A 16,771-nucleotide genomic window follows, 5' to 3' on the forward strand; every position below is an offset into this window, starting at 1 on the left:
CCTTCTGCAGTGACACAGCAAGAAAAGGGCGGGACAAAACTCCAACAGACCGAAAAGAACAAAAACATCCTGCTAATCAGACACTTCATCAACCAAACACCACTTCTATTTACAGTTAGCACCTAAAGAACACATATAGATAGATTATTGTTATGTGTATTTTATTGAGTGGCATTAAATCAGCAAGACACGTCATCATCCATGAAACACAAAATATTTATTTTTTGGAAGCAGGTCTGCAAATGATGATTATTTTCATTGCTGAGTAATCTGTTGTTTTCTTGATTCAATTATTTGTTGTTTAAAATATAAAATGTCAGAAAACTTTGTTCAGTGTTTCCCAAAACCAAATATGTCTTGTCTTGTTATAACTTAAATATATTCTGTTTAAACCAGAAAATTATCACAAAAAATGGAATAAGGGAATATGGACTTTGTCTTCTTAAAAAAAAACAATAACATAATTTATGAAAATAACCGTAGATTAATTTAATTAAAACGGATTATTCCAGCTCTATATTAAACTACATGAAATTAACAATGATAGCGTATAACAAACAAAACTACACTACCCAGAAGGTTATACGACCGCGCTGCCTTCTGGGTAGACCGGAAGTAAACAAACACATGTTGAAGATGAGCACCGAGCAGCAGAACCGAACCTCAGACAGAACCAGGGGAGAAAACCCGGATATTTTACGGGATTTTCAGACGCCTTTCTTCGCTATGAGTCGTCTGGCCTCTTTTCCCTGGACGGTGAGAAAAAGAAAAGATTATTAAGACATTTGAAAAGAAAGAAGGAACTGTGAGAAATGTGTAGTTTTCTGCTGGACCTGGACCTGGACCTGGACCTGGACCTGTTCTGGTTTGGTCTGGAAGTAGAGAAAAAATATGTACATGTATTTTTTATATATATATTTTTTCAAAATCAAACCATTAAAATATGAGTCAAACCTAAGTCCAAGACTCCCACTCAGGCAGATGAAAGTCTTTCTTTCATTAGAATAAATGTGTCACATCTTCAATGTCTCTGGGATCATCTAGTCCAGATTCCAACAGTCTATAGTGGTTTTGGATCTGAACCTGGTCTGATGTGGTCTAGATGTGAAACAATAGTGAAATGTCCATTTTCTTTAAAGTTATAGTTTAATAGACAGAATTAGACCTGGTCCAGTGTATCTATAGTCTAATGGGTTTAGATCTGGATCTGGTCTAATGGGTTTAGATCTGGATCTGGTCTAATGGGTTTAGATCTGGATCTGGTCTAATGGGTTTAGATCTGGATCTGGTCTCATGGGTTTAGATCTGGATCTGGTCTAATGGGTTTAGATCTGGACTAATGGGTTTAGATCTGGATCTGGTCTAATGGGTTTAGATCTGGATCTGGTTAATGGGTTTAGATCTGGATCTGGTCTCATGGGTTTAGATCTGGATCTGGTCTAATGGGTTTAGATCTGGATCTGGTCTAATGGGTTTAGATCTGGATCTGGTCTAATGGGTTTAGATCTGGATCTGGTCTCATGGGTTTAGATCTGGATCTGGTCTAATGGGTTTAGATCTGGATCTGGTCTAATGGGTTTAGATCTGGATCTGGTCTAATGGGTTTAGATCTGGATCTGGTCTCATGGGTTTAGATCTGGATCTGGTCTAATGGGTTTAGATCTGGACTAATGGGTTTAGATCTGGATCTGGTCTAATGGGTTTAGATCTGGATCTGGTCTAATGGGTTTAGATCTGGATCTGGTCTCATGGGTTTAGATCTGGATCTGGTCTAATGGGTTTAGATCTGGATCTGGTCTAATGGGTTTAGATCTGGATCTGGTCTAATGGGTTTAGATCTGGATCTGGTCTCATGGGTTTAGATCTGGATCTGTCTAATGGGTTTAGATCTGGACTAATGGGTTTAGATCTGGATCTGGTCTAATGGGTTTAGATCTGGATCTGGTCTAATGGGTTTAGATCTGGATCTGGTCTAATGGGTTTCGATCCTTTTTATTCCATTTGAAGCCATTCACATATAAACTGACACACATTTCAAAACTGAAACACAGCAGAATGGACGTAGACACTTGAATCTAACCATTTCCTTCTTTTACAGTTTGTTGAAAAAGACCTTGAATGCAACAAATCCTCAGAAGTAATTTCAGAAATATTGAAACAGGTAAGTTCTGGTTCCAGTTAGTCATAGAAACAGCTCTAAGTCCTAATAAAGACTAATGTGTGGTTTTTGGCTGTTTTCAGACGTGTTTTCATCCTCTGTGCAGGAAGTTTCCTCCGTCGGTTAAATACAGGAGGTTGTTCATCTCAGAGCTCATCAGACGGGTCGGATATTCATATTAACAATATTAATAACATAATATTTTAGAGTTTCATATCCTGTGTAAAATCAGTCTTCAGTTTGTTGTGTTTCTTCACAGCTGGAGGCGGCAGACTGTGATCCTCTGGATGAGCTGTACGATGCTCTGGCTGAGGTTTTAGGAGCTGAGGAGGACACAGAGTGTTACAAAACCTACTTACTGGTACAAACCTGTCTGCTACAAATACTACTACTATTACTACTACTATTAGTAGTAGCATTATAAAACATTTTTTTCAGTATTTTGTGATAGTTTTGTACAGTCTTTTTTTTGCAAGTGTTTTTGCTGGTAAATAGATTTTCATTGTTCCAGTGACAGAAAAGATCCTTTCTATTCTATTCTATTCTATTCTATTCTATTCTATTCTATTCTATTCTATTCTATTCTATTCATAAATCATAAATGAATGCTGTTCCTGAAGTTTTTGACCTGTGGTGAGTTTTCTTTCTTTCTCCGTGCATTTGGAAGTAGGTGAGTTATGTCAGAACCTTCTACTTAGAACGACAACAAAAGGAGCTTCTTGTAACTGTCAAACATTATATAGATATATGATTCTAGTCTGTTTATTGAAATTTATGGATATTTTTTTGCAGATACATGAGAGAAAAGCTAAAAGTTAAGTTATGATGACGGCACCGTTTCCTTTCTTGTCTGTCTGTTTAAGGGTAAATGTAGCTCAATGTTGCTGGGATACCTTATCAAAAAGTTATATATTATTGTATCCAACTAATTCCATAAATTACATACTTATTGTAAAGTAAATTTGCCTTTTTAGGCAAAAATATTATTTTCCAGGAACAAGGCTATTCTACTTTGTTGAAAGTCACTTCATCCAGTGTGATAAGAATTAATGACAGTATACCCAAATACTTTCATGACTATTTGTGTGGATTCAGTCTAAAATTTTCCTCCTTAATGTAAATAAACTTTTGGATTCAGTCAAATATAATGTCGGTTCTATTCTATTTTTTCTTTCCTTTTCTTTTTCTAAGGAGAGCTTGAACACAGTCCTCCACTACCAGATATGCAGTCGAGATTCCCACATTTGGGGAATGAGCATATTCTGTTCTGTTCTCTTTTCTTCTCTGACTTTAACTGATTGTATCTTTGTTCCTCAGCCGTGTGGTGCAGCTGTCAGCCTGTCGGAGAGCGTGGCTCTGATCTTAGGGGGAACCACCGGTCTGGTCACATGGGAGGCCGCCCTCCACCTGACAGAGTGGGCTCTGGACCACCAGCAGACCTTCAGGGGCCGGTATCAGCAAAACCAGAACCAGAACCTCACACAGCGCACACACTGTTTTATGCACAAAGGCGGCCAAAATGATTAAAACTCTTGCATATTTAAGAGGTTCCATTTGTTCACTGTTCATTAAAATACCCATAAAATGATGAATATCTGCAAAGTCATTAGAGCTGAAACCATTAATCGACTCAAAGTGATTAAAAAAAAAAAAAAATCATTCAACCTCAGTTCTCCTGAATCTTCAGCTTTGTTTCCTTCATTTCTCTGCTGTTAAACATTGGTTCCACTGTTGTGTTCACACGGATGCTTATTGTGACGCACAAAGAAGCTTCAATTCAGGAAAACTGACATAGAATATTTCCCTTCAATCAAGCTGAGTCAATTAATCGAATCATGAATTTTTGCATTCGCTTCAACACCTAATCAATTAATCGTTCAGCTCTAAAAGTCATTATATTATGTTCTATAAACCATAGAATATCAGAGTACCAGTTTATTATGCCTCAGTAAAGTTGAAATATCTGCCGTATCGCTGTAATGAGGACAGTTGTTTTCCATGTTCGTCCTGAACTCAGTGTCTCATCTCCTGCTCCGTCGTCTTTCAGGACTGTTCTGGAGCTGGGCAGCGGTGTGGGTTTGACCGGCATCGCCCATCTGTCGATCCTGTCAACCGTCCACGTACGTGTTCAGTGACCTGTCACCCCACCGTCCTGCAGAAGCTCAGAGACAACGTGGATCTGAACGGACTGGACGAGCAGACGGTACGAGTGGAGGAACTGGACTGGTCTACGGTGACGGACGAGCAGCTGAGGGCGTTCGGAGCAGATACGGTCATCGCTGCAGGTCAGAGTCGATCCATTTTCAATTCTTTTGGACGTAGACTAACCCTCTTTGTCTGCGTCTTCTCACCCTGTTGGGTTTTTCTCCGTCTTTTGGCAGATGGTGTCTATGGACATCGGACATCGTGGTCAGTCTGGTGGAGTGCTGGTCCAGGGTCCATGAAGGGTTCGTATCCTGACGTCCGATCTGCTCACTGTTAGAAACCAGACACCTACAGCAGCTTCAAAACAGCAGCTGGGTGAGGAAGGGTCTGAGCACATCTGTCACAACTAGAACTCATTTAGGACACGCAAATAAAACGGAACTCAAGATGAAAACAAAATTGTAAAAAAAACATCCCCCAAAAAACAAAGTATTTTAAGCACAACACAATACAAGTCACGGAAAAAAATTCTTAGACCAGCCCTTGTTTTCTCCCATTTCTTGTCATTTTAATGCTGGTAAAACTAAAGGTCCATTTGTTTGGACAAGTATAATGATACAACAAAATAGCTCAAATAGTTTAATCTCAAAGCTGATATTACCCATTTTCCATGGTTTTCACTGGAAATAAACTCACTTCATATCTCTATAATCCAATGAATTGGCATCTTTGGCAGAACTTCACAGCGCTTCATTCTAAACACCGTAATGATAATTTTAGGTATTTTTTTTAATATTTCAAAGTAAAAATACCTCATATGGACTCTTTAATGTTTCAGTAAGATGCTGTTAATCTGTCTGTTGAATACTGAGATGCTCTTTACTGTCTGTCTAATCTTATCTGACTTCTCTTGTTCTTGTTTTTTAACAGAAAACGCAGGAATCAGCCATCATGTGATCACAGATCCAGTCCGACATGGTGTTTCCTTACAACCGAGTCTTCCGTTATAGAAAATGATCAAACTGTACATAAAATGACTAAACTGTAGAACAATAAAGATTTATTTCAAATGTACATCAGTATCACATAGTTTTTTATACATTCAAGTGCTCTGATGGAGGAAAAACATCTGGAATGAAGAGTTTTGTACATTTGACCACCTTACCTCAACCTAAGCCTTTAATTTTAGGCCGTAGCAGTCAGCAGACATTGTTAAGGACTTTAATTTACCCAGAATTCACTGCAGTACAAACCTGTTTTAAAGAGTCAGAAAACTAAAAAATGAAAGTTTGACATGAAATTCGACCCCAGATAGAAAAATAAACTTCATTCTTTAAATGACAGTTTCTTCCTTAAACAGGCTCGGAATATACAGTAACATTAATGTTTATTAATCCACACACAATACTGTCAAGTTTCCTTTTCAGTTACTAAGACACCGATCTTTGTCAATTCTTCACATAAGCTCACTCATTTCTTGAACCATTTGAACCATGAATTAATTTTAACCATAAAGGACCTAAACATCCACTGGCGACCAAAACCATCTACTGATATAAATGTTTAATACCTGTTGATCCACTAATCTTATCAATACATGTCAATAATTGCTGTAAAATCCAGTTTATCATCTTTTCATGATCATCAGATATGATCCATTTCACTGGAGAAATATCCAAATCTTACCAAGTGTGTTTTTCTCATTTCTAGTCAAAGTATCTCACTTAAAATAAGACATAATCGCCTAAAGAGCAACTTTTCAGTGAGATGTAAGAACTTATTTTTAGACAATAGATCTGGAAAATCTTATTTCAAGAAATCTTACCAAGATAATTTTCACTTGTTCCACTGGCAGATTTTTTTTGCTTAATTCAAGATTTTTTTTTTGCTTAATTCAAGCAAAAAAATCTGCCAATGGAACTTTTCAAGATCAATTGTCTAAAAATCAGTTCTTATATCTCACTGAAAAGTTACTCTTTAGATGATTCTGTCTTATTTTAAGTGTGATGACATATTTTGACTAGAAATGAGAAAAATACATTTGGTAAGATTTGGATTTTTTCCAGTGTTGGACATTCAGAGTTTCTATAGTTACCATGGAAACACCGTCATCTTCTACAACACTGATTTATTAGTAAAACCCATGGAGTTGGATCGATAACAGTGGATGGACACACTGGGTTGAAGTTGCTGATTAAGTCGCTTTTTCCTCAGTTTTCTCTGTTTTGATATAAAAACCACTGAATTTACTCTGAGTTATAATGAACATCAACGCAATCAGTGAATTTAATATTGGAAAATACTCGACTGTCACTGAAAAATGCAAAATGAAGAGGATAATATTGTAATAAATGGGGATAAAATTCATTTGGAAGTTGTCACATAATAGTTGTGGGTCTTTAGGGGTTAATATTAAAATATGATGTGTGTGCAGGTACATTCAGGTGAGTTCTGGGCTTTTACAGTCTGTCACATCCTGTCTGTTCTGTGGAAACCCTCCACTTCTCCATACTTTCTTCTTCAGTAACTTCCCTATCATTTCTGTCTCTGTCTATAATAAAACTGTACCTACATCAGACCCAGCCTTCCCTCTTCATTTCACTGACTGCGGATCAGAGGCAGGACGTTCTGGTCCCAGTTGTCGTCCCAGCGCTGCCCCCTGCTGGCTCGGAGGTTCCTCCTGAACGAGCCCAGTCTGCCGTCTGAACTGGGGAAATCTGACAGAAGAGACTGGAGACGGTGACAGACGGAGGTCAAACCGCAGATTCAGAAAACAGCTGAACAGAAACAGGACAGAAACAGGACAGAAACAGGACAGAAAGGGCTAAACTCTGACCTGGAGCTGATCCACCAGCTGCTGCCAGTCTCTGAAGACCAGACCGTTCTCCTCGTGTTTCACCAGCTCATGTAAACTGAAGAAAACAGAAGAGTCAGATTAGACCAGGGTTCAGGTTTTGGCCCACGGACCGTATGTTAGACACCCCTGGATCAGATCAGATCATGATACGTTCTCATGTTTAATATAACAGACTCAAACTGAGAGTCGTTGAGGCACTTGCTTTTCGTAATCTGCTCGTAAATATAATTTTTTCTCACTATTTATTGTTAAATGTGTGTGTTATTTGTGTTTTAACAGTGTGATCTTATGACTGTGTTTTGTATTTGTGGCCAAGGCTCCCTTGTAAAAGAGCTTCTTAATCTCAATGGGATTTTTTCCTGGTCAAATAAAGGTTAATAGATAAATAACTAAGTAAGTAAATAAATAAATAAATCCATATCCAGTGCTCACCAGTTGAAGTTGATGGCACAGACGGGTAAACAGCAGCCGAACATGTCGACCACCTTCATGGGTAAATCCAACCCACTGGACGACATGTGGAGACAAACGCCGAGGTCTGACGAACCTGAAGGACAAACACAGACGCACACACTGAAGACAGGTTTGACTATGTCCAAAAGAAACAACAGGTTCAGGTCTGGTCTGAAAAATCTGAACAAAAATGAACAAAACTACAATAAAAACAGACCAGAACTAAAACAGCACATCAGAGAAATAATCTGTGCATTCATGTGTCCATTTCCTTGACTTTTTATTCATTATTTTGTAGATTTCTGTCCACTTTGTTTATTTTATGTTCATTTCCTGATGATTTTATTCAAGTTGTTCATTTGTGTCTATTTCCTTGACTTTTTTTTGTTAATTTGTAGATTTTATTAATTATTTTGTTAATTTTCTGTCCACTTTCTTGATGTTTTGTTTATTTTCCTGATTATTTTTATTGATTTTTTCATCTCCAGTATGATTTCTATCACTTGTGATGCAAAGGTTGATGCACTTTGCAAGATTCACATGAAATTGATATTACTGTTGATTTTAGTGCGTTCACTGTTTATGCGTTCAGTCACGTGTATTCTATCTGTGATTGCCATCGAGTTCATCTTCTCCTGAAAATGTTACTTCTCCTTAGTGTCCAGACTTTAGGGACACGTGTGCAGTGGAAGCGGTGACGTCGTTTGACTTTTACCCAATAAGACGGGATAGTCCTGGGCCTCCAGCCACGGAGTACAGATCTGTACGTGTTGGAAACGCAGAGAGTCGATCAGTTTCCTGTAGTGTTCCTTCTGAGGACCTTTACCTGCTCAGACAAGAGAGGAAGGCCTTTGAAAACACCTTCATTTACACATGGATGCAAACAAACAAACACACAAACAAACAGGCGGTGAAGAATCTACATCTGAAGGTAAAAACTGTAAGGTTTCTTTACAGAGGCCTGATCCACGCACATGACGTTAGAACTGGACTGTGAGGGGGCTTCAAAAAGTTCATGGAAACAGAAGCTAGCTTTGACGTGGTTTAAATCACATGGTCCTCAGTTTGACACAGATGGACTTAAAGGGTGGCATCAGCGCTTACAGAAGTGTAGTAACCTAAACGGAGCGTATGTTGAAAGATAAACATCATTACTTAAACTTCTATTATTTTCTTTCCTTTTTGTCTTGTAATATTTCTTACATCTGTATATTTGGTGTTGTGCTGCTACTGGAACCTTCATTTCTGTGAGGGTTCTGCCCAAGGCACCAGTAAAGCTCTATCTAATCTAATGTAATCTAATCTAATGTAATCTAATCTACTCTAATCTAATCTATTCTAATGTAATGTAATGCAATCTAATGTAATGTAATGTAATCGAATCGAATGTAATGTAAAGTAATCTAATGTAATCTAGTCTAATCTAGAGCTGCAACCAATTAATCAATTAGGAATTTGAAGTGAATGCAAACATTCCTGATTCCATTAATCGACTCGAATTAATTGAAGGGAAATATTCTGTGTCAGTTTTCCTGAATTGAAGCTTCTTTGTGCGTCACAATAAGCGTCCGTGTGAAACACAACAGTGGAACCAATGTTTAACAGCAGAGAAATGAAGGAAACAAAGCTGAAGATTCAGGAGAACTGTGGTTGAATGATTTTTTTGGATCACTTTGAGTCGATTAATCAGTTTCACCTCTAATCTAATCTAATCTAATCTAATCTAATCTAATCTATTACATCTCAGAGACTAATTGACATTTTTAGCTCCTTTTCAGATCATAGACGACTCCAACTCATAATTTCAAATTAAACTAATATTTTCTGGTCTCAGCTCCACCCAATAGTGTCTGTTGCCTCTAAAACTCTGTTAAATAGAGTGAAAAATATTTAAGTAATTCATTAAATATTAAAGGCACTGTCGGTCAGTGAGGATCTGACCTGTGATGACGCAGACTAAAGACGGTAACGGAGCTCCTCCTTTGACCACAGCTTCATATTCTGTAATAAAAACACAAACACATTCAACATGAGAAGCTGTGACACAGATGGGATGTTTTTGGGTTCAGTTTCAGATCAGAGTCTCACCTTTAAGAGCCTTCAGGAGGATGGAGAAATCTTCATCCTCTGAGGAGAAACAGAAGTTTGATTATATAAAAATCTGAAAATATCACATGAAAATCGAGAGTAAAAACACATGGTCGTGTACTTTCCATTCATGTTGACATAAAACACTTTATAATTTCACTTTACAACGCAGAATTAAAGTCAGGGAGGCACCAACTGTACAATTCTTTGCTGATATTCATAGTTGAAATAACATTTTGGCCAGTTGCTGATGCAGATGTTGCTTACTGTTTCTATATTCTGTTGTTATTTATCCCCCATTAACTAAGAATTCTTTAATACAAATAAAAACATAAGTACAATTTTACCACATTATGTTTGAATGAACACATTTTCAATCATAGAAATACAACTTCTATCAAACTTCTGTCAGTTTTTGATGTGAATAAGTGTGTCTTCATGTCCAAATATGGTCACTTAACTCACGTCCTTCCCAGAGTTTTCCAGAACTTCTTTATGTTGTCTTCTGTTATTCACAATTATCCTACACGATACTCAATCTTCCTTTCTGCTGAACTTCTGTCAGTATTCTTTAAAATATGGTGGACCAAATCTGTGGAATAATCTACGACCTGAACTTCAAACAACATCTTTATCATCATTTAAAAAGCATCTGAAAAGGACTGGAATTTATGAAAAAATGTCAGGCTGTATATCATCTGATGATTTGTAATTTGATTTGTATTTCCATTGTTTTTACTTTAAATTATTATTTCAGTTACATTGTATTTTTAATTTTTTTTTTCTTCCTGTGTATTGTTTATTTCCAGGGCAGTATTCACATAAGTCTTTTGTGGCTTCAATCCTCTCCTGCACAATGATGTTACTTGTTTGAATGTTTTTTTTTCTCTTGCTGCAAATCTTGCATGCACATAAATACAAACAAAAAAAACATACACACATGAAAAAAACCTTAATAAAACATGACTGAAATATCCAAATAAATCTGTACATTATTTTGTCCTTTTAGATGGAACCCAACCACAGAACACTCATCTCCTTCTACTGTGTGTGTCACATGACCAGTGCTTCCTCTCACCTGTCCAGCTGGTGCTGCTGATCAGCAGAGCCGGTCGATCCGTCCTCAAAGTCACCGAGTCATCATCGACATGTCGAACTGAGAAGGCGGTCTGTTCAACGTCCTTCACATCAGCCCTGAAAACACAGACAGACTGCAGTTAAACCTCAGGCTGTGAAGTAGAAGAAACACAAAAACTATGTTCACTATGCAGGGAAAAGTCGCTAAAATCTGACTTTTTGCCCATATGTGACCCATATCTGATGTTTTAAAAGTGAATCTGACGTCTTCAAATGTGGCTTCAGTCTGAACCGTCGTGTTTCATTTCACTTTTACGTCACTCAAATACATCCCATTTCTCCACTGTGTTCTGCTCTATCAGGGTGGACGTCAGTACGAGGTCAGAACTGGATCACAGGTGCAGCTTCTGACAGTTCAGGAGGTTTGAGGGTTTGGGTTTCCACTTCTGAACATTTCTACAGGACACACAAACCCAGGGATGATCCGGTTCAGGTGAGTTCCTCTCATGTTTCCACTGACCCCGTGTGTTGGAACTGAGGATAAGTGTCGGCCAGTCTCCTGAACAGCTGGTGCTGCTGTTTCAGCGGCGTCTCTCTGAAGACGGAGGCCGGTCGGTCATACAGAGTCGTCGCCCTGGAGACGACAAACACAATGGAACATCTTCATTCACCCTGTAGCTCTAAGACACATCCACACGGAAAGATCATTTCTGTTTACAGACGGTACATTTACAAACTAAAAGGAACAGTCAGTGTCAGAAACATACAATTCCAGATTTTAACAATTTGTAGCAGATTTCTCAACAGATTCCAGCTTCAGTAGAAAGAACTGCAGGAACAGGATGTGGGTCCATAAATATTCTATAGAATTAACTGCATTTTATCAGTAAAGTTAGAAACAAACACTTTGTCTCCTGTTATTTCTGACAAAGTTTTATTCTGATTGAAAGCTTGTATGTAAACACATGAAATAGAATAGAATAGAATAGAATAGAATAGACTTTGTTGTCATTGTGTGGTCGATGAAATTAAGAGTAATATGAATAAAATCAAAACAAAACAAAAAAAAGTCAGAAAATAAGAATAGAGCGAATACAAATTACAAAAGCTAAAAAGATTTTTTTTTTTAAATAGAATACAAAATTTTACAAAAAGTAAAATAAGAATAGAACTGAAACTAGAAATAAAAAAATAGACATAAAATATGAGTGGACACAATATTAACAGTATGTACATCTATGAACTCAAGTTCTTATGAAACTGGTGCATTTATGTTTGAGTAAATATTGAATAAATATTGCATTGTTGTAAGAACAGAGGATTATTGCACGACTAATTGCACATAATTCACATTACACAGGGTTATTATTCGATCATTTCAGTAGTTTTTTTTGGATTCTATAATCTAGATGATTCCAGTCAAATGGAAGGAACCTTGTCCATGTCACAGCTGGAATCAAACACTGGAGTTTGTTCTTTGACATGATACATAAAACCAGATCCCACCTGATTCCCCAGTTTTTCTGCAGGTCGTCCTTCATGGCGTTGGTAACACACAGGTTGTGAGTCGCCAGAGGTCCAAAGAAGTGTTCGTACCTGAGGAAGAGGACAGGAGGAGAAACATCTAAAAAACACACTCATATAAAACATACAAAGCTGAGGAGTAAAAAACAAGTTGTGTATTTTTGTGTCATTGAACGCCTCATCACTGACCACTTCGCCAGTCGGACCACAGGGTGTTTGAGGCCGAGGCTCAGGGACATGATGGTGTAGCCGTAGTTGTGCCAGTCGATGATAAATCTGCTGCCACGGAGGACGCACACGAACCACGCCACAGCGATGCCCGGTAAGCCAGGAGGATTCTGGGAAATAAGAACTAATGTCAGTCTGAAGCTGCAGAGCGACGTCAGTGAGAATCAGATACGATTATAATTATTGTTATGTCGTCTTCATTAAGACGTGACCTCAACAAAAACAACAACAACAACAACAACAACAACAATAATAATAATAATAATAATAATGAAGGCCAGTGAAGGAGTGGGTGAACCACATGTATAGTTTACCATTTCATTTCTTTAAACAAACACTCAGACTTTGTTTAACTCAGGCAGCACTTGGACAAACATACTGGCTCCATGTTTCTGTGATGTAAAACATAAATCTACCCACCACTACCCCCAAAAATATGCGAAAAAAGAAAAGAGTTCAACTATGCTTACAATTCAGACTAACTGACGACTTGTGCTCATCGTATTTACAAACTCTTTTGGCACAGGTGAAAAAAGTTCACACTTAAGCATATTTTACCAATAAAACCTCATCCAGATGTGTGAATTTGTGAACAAAAATATACAAATGTGAATTTAGTTTGTCCAAAAACACTGAAACATAAAACATTTCCTCCTGAATCAGTCATGTAACTCATACCTGCATCAGAATAAAGGACTGCAGCTCCATCCTCAGCAGCACAAACAGCAGCTGCAGACACTGAGTCATCACCTTCGTCACATACGTGAGGATTTTTGGTCCGACTAGAAAACGCAGACGATGGTAGAAAAATATTTAGTTAAAATCCCCAACTCTGCACTCAAAGGTTACAGTTTAGGGAGGTTTCAAGTTGTTGTAAACATCTTTAAAATTTATATTTAAATGTTTTAGACTTTTCTGCCTTTTCTTTTGCCTTTTTTAATTGCTCTGGTGTGTTGCATATTGCTGCTGTAAACTGTTACATTTCCCCATGGTGGGATCAACAAAGTCTTTTCTTATTTTATTTTATCTTATCTCTTATTAAACTTTAAGGGTATAGGTCATATTGAAAAACAGAATAATCTGACAAAAAAATCCAACTTTAGAACTCAGAGATATTTACCTCGGACACCTCTCACTTCTGCAATAGGAAGAATCTTTATTTTCTCCTCTCTCAGCACGTCTGGATGAGGTTTACTGTCTGAAAAGAGAAACATTCACATCTGTAGATGATGAGGCGTTCACTGTCAGTATATTTCCATCATTCTGGGTTTTTACGACGCGCAAATGAGGCATCATCAGCTGCCTTAAGCTTTTTACTCTCCTAACTGTATGATGGATAAAATAATCAGTTTAAAAACAATCAGAATATATGATAAAATTACTAAAATCCTACATTTATTTTTTCAGCTTAAACAGAAAACACTTGCTAGAAATCTTATTTTTTGAGACACATATTAGGACTGGGCTACATGGCAAAGAAAAAAAATGTAATCATGATTTAAAAAAAATCTAATTGGCTGATGATGATAATTACCATAGTACATGTCAATCCTTGTTTCTTTACAGTTTAAAACACAGTTTTTTGGTCCTGAGCTAATGCTGAATAAAAATGACTATTTTTAGTTGTGAAATAAAAAAAAAACCACATACTGAGATGAAAATAATGTAAAAGACATGTCTATAATTTTGTGGTGTCATGCTTGGTGTAGTTCATTTTATCAACTAAAGAAAAGTGGATCAATCTGAGTTCATATTCACCAACATGTAAATGACAAACGAGATGGATAATTAATAATAATAAATAAACCATAAAACCGAAACTTAAAACATATACCTTTAATCATAAGTATCACAACAAATAAAATTATACTGTGATACGAATAATTATCGTTCCATCATATTTTACTACATCCTAAACATTCATGTACTTTTATCTCCTTTTTATTCCTTTCATATTTTGGTGTGTGTAATGGGAGATACTGTTGATGGGTTTATATGTAGTTTGGGTCTTACATATTACACCCTGTATAGTTCAGTCTCTATTTGTTTATGTTTATTTCTGGCAGAATTGTTGCGCAGTGGTGATACAACCAGTATAAAGGTGCTCTGACTAGTTATCCTTTGTTCTCTAATTTAATGTGACAGATAACTGATGAAGGAAATATATTTGATTATGGATCTGACACTGAAAGTAAGGAAAGGGCAGGACTAGATAAGTCTGTCCCTTCTCAAACTGTGTTTATGAGTTAATTCATATGTACACTTATGTTAAATTGTAAAATGTATTGTATTTCATTACTTTTTTCTGTGATTAATGAGCATTGATGGGTGCATATGTAACTGACTTCTTCATTTTATTTTTACCTCCACCAAGGAGGTTATGTTTTTGTTTGTTTGTGTTCAAGATAACTTGAAAAGTTCAGGACGGATTTTCATGAAATTTTCAGGGAATGTTGATACTGGCACAAGGAAGAAATGATTAAATTTTGGTGGTGATGGGGGGGGCAGACCTGCCTTGGCGGAGGTCTGTGCTCTCTGAGTGCTTTTCTAGTTTTTTTCTTTTTTACTTCAAAGTTTGAGACAAATAAATGAATAATAACTTGTTTTGATCCTGATCAACTGACTGAACAGTCTGAGTCTGACAGTTCAGAGTTTGTTCACTTTACTTTCTGAAATGTTCTCATCGTCTTTCCATAGGATTTATTCACAGTAACGACTCTTCAGAACTTCACTGGTCTGATCCTTTGCAGGTCTGTAAAGCTCTGATTGGTTCAGGACCAAAATCCATCAGTGACCTCCTGACCCACTATGAACCCCCCAGACTCCTCAGGTCATCTGGATCCGGTCTGCTGTCAGCTCCAGGGTCAGATCCAGACCTGCAGAAGCTGTGTTCAGCTTCTATGTTCCTCATGTGTGGAACAAACTCCAGAAAACCTCAGACCATCTGAAACCCTCAGTTTATTTAAGTCCAGCTCACAGACCCTCCTGTTCTCAGCTGCATTTGAACAGTTTTATTCTTTTAAGCTTTAAGTTTTTATCTGTTTTGTCTCTTTACCTAATTTTGTTTTGTTTGTTTCTCTCTTGCCTACACTTTGTATTGCTTCTGCTGTAATACTTTTCCTGTTTTAAGTAAAGCACTTGGAAGTGTCTTGTACATGGAATGTGCTACAGAAATAAACCTGCCTCTCCTTTTCCTCCTCCTCGTACTTCCCTTCATTTCACGGGCTCAGATAAAACCGCTGCCTCTGTCGGACCTTTGTTTGAATGTAAAATGATGACATCTCACCTACAAATCCAACAAAAGTTACTTCATATCCGTGTTTGCTGAGTGATAAAGCGTGATACTGCATCCGAGGACTGCGGCCGATGTCCCCCAGCACCAGCACACACACCCTCCGCTCCGTCCCACCGTCCCTCCGCCGCAGCCACAGCGGCACCAGGCCGGCCACGGCGCTCAGACACACCGCGGCCCCCGTTCCAGCCACACCAGGGCACCGGAAGAACAGAAACAGCCCACAAATGAGGCCTAACCCTGCGCACACAGCCGCACAGGCACAGCGCGGCGCCATGTTTGTTTTTGGTTTGTGATGACGCGGCTCAGTGGAGGGGGCGGGGCTTCCTATTTAAAGGGACCGCAGACCAAATGATGCGTTCAAGGACAAGCAATGTGCGAAAATGAGGCATTTAAAGTATCAGGGGTTTTATGAACGATATTTTCATTATCACATCAAGACCTGGTTTTACAGCTGTGTACTTAATATTTTCAATAAAAATTGGTGTTTTATGACAAATGATCTTTATTTGCATTCATCAAAGCAGCCTTTAAACTTGTAAACTCAATGTTGGTGTTGTGCTTGTGTCAGCTTAACTTTACAGCAGAGAAACTCATCATGTTACAACCAGAGAAATAATTTAACCCTCTGGTATCCGGGTGCGCCTTTTACACACACTTTGCACTTCGTTTTAAAAAACTTCATATTACTTTTCACAGTTTAAATAAGGTTAGAATTCAAAAGTTCTTCATTTTGCATGATTCAAAATTCTGTCCACCAACTCAAATGTGCACATTGTAAACAAAAGAAAATGACCAGACTATCATCTGTCTGCCAAGTGTGCAGAAAACGCACTAATTCTAACATTTGATCTGTATGATTAGGACTGAGCTGGATTTACAAAAATAAAATCAAATTAGAGCAGAAAAATAAATCAGTATATAATATTTAATAGTTGGATTTATAGGT

The 16,771-nt window shown here is 37.6% G+C and overlaps 2 protein-coding genes across 2 annotated transcripts; one reads left to right on the forward strand and one right to left on the reverse strand.

The window, feature by feature from the left end:
- The first annotated feature begins 605 nt into the window (after positions 1-605).
- Positions 606-4,640, forward strand: LOC115424081 (protein-lysine N-methyltransferase EEF2KMT-like). Its single transcript, XM_030141187.1, is given in 9 exon segments — positions 606-756; positions 2,099-2,161; positions 2,242-2,322; positions 2,418-2,519; positions 3,476-3,609; positions 4,206-4,251; positions 4,253-4,294; positions 4,296-4,449; positions 4,540-4,640. Coding segments are annotated over 9 exon segments (852 nt in total). The 5' UTR covers positions 606-627.
- Positions 4,641-6,603: 1,963 nt separating this feature from the next.
- Positions 6,604-16,003, reverse strand: LOC115423383 (chitobiosyldiphosphodolichol beta-mannosyltransferase-like). Its single transcript, XM_030140144.1, has 13 exons — positions 15,825-16,003; positions 13,651-13,736; positions 13,209-13,312; positions 12,492-12,640; positions 12,285-12,374; positions 11,287-11,412; positions 10,780-10,895; positions 9,702-9,740; positions 9,555-9,614; positions 8,329-8,439; positions 7,593-7,707; positions 7,140-7,215; positions 6,604-7,033 (listed from the first exon to the last, which is right to left on the reverse strand). The coding sequence occupies exons 1-13, from the start codon at positions 15,878-15,880 to the stop codon at positions 6,902-6,904; spliced, it is 1,260 nt and encodes a 419-aa protein (XP_029996004.1). The 5' UTR covers positions 15,881-16,003; the 3' UTR covers positions 6,604-6,901.
- Positions 16,004-16,771: the final 768 nt, after the last annotated feature.

The sequence above is a fragment of the Sphaeramia orbicularis genome, chromosome 8 (assembly GCF_902148855.1).
Source record: "Sphaeramia orbicularis chromosome 8, fSphaOr1.1, whole genome shotgun sequence".
NCBI lineage: Eukaryota > Metazoa > Chordata > Actinopteri > Kurtiformes > Apogonidae > Sphaeramia > Sphaeramia orbicularis.

Excerpts from the sequence above, each read along its gene's own strand:
- LOC115423383 (XM_030140144.1), bottom strand. The coding sequence starts at position 15,880 with ATGCAGTATCACGCTTTATCACTCAGCAAACACGGATATGAAGTAACT. Across the intron at positions 13,737-15,824 it reads TATGAAGTAACTTTTGTTGG|CTTTTCAGACAGTAAACCTC; the intron begins ATTTGTAGGTGA and ends GTGAATGTTTCT. Across the intron at positions 10,896-11,286 it reads CACACGGGGTCAGTGGAAAC|GGCTGATGTGAAGGACGTTG; the intron begins ATGAGAGGAACT and ends CTGTGTTTTCAG.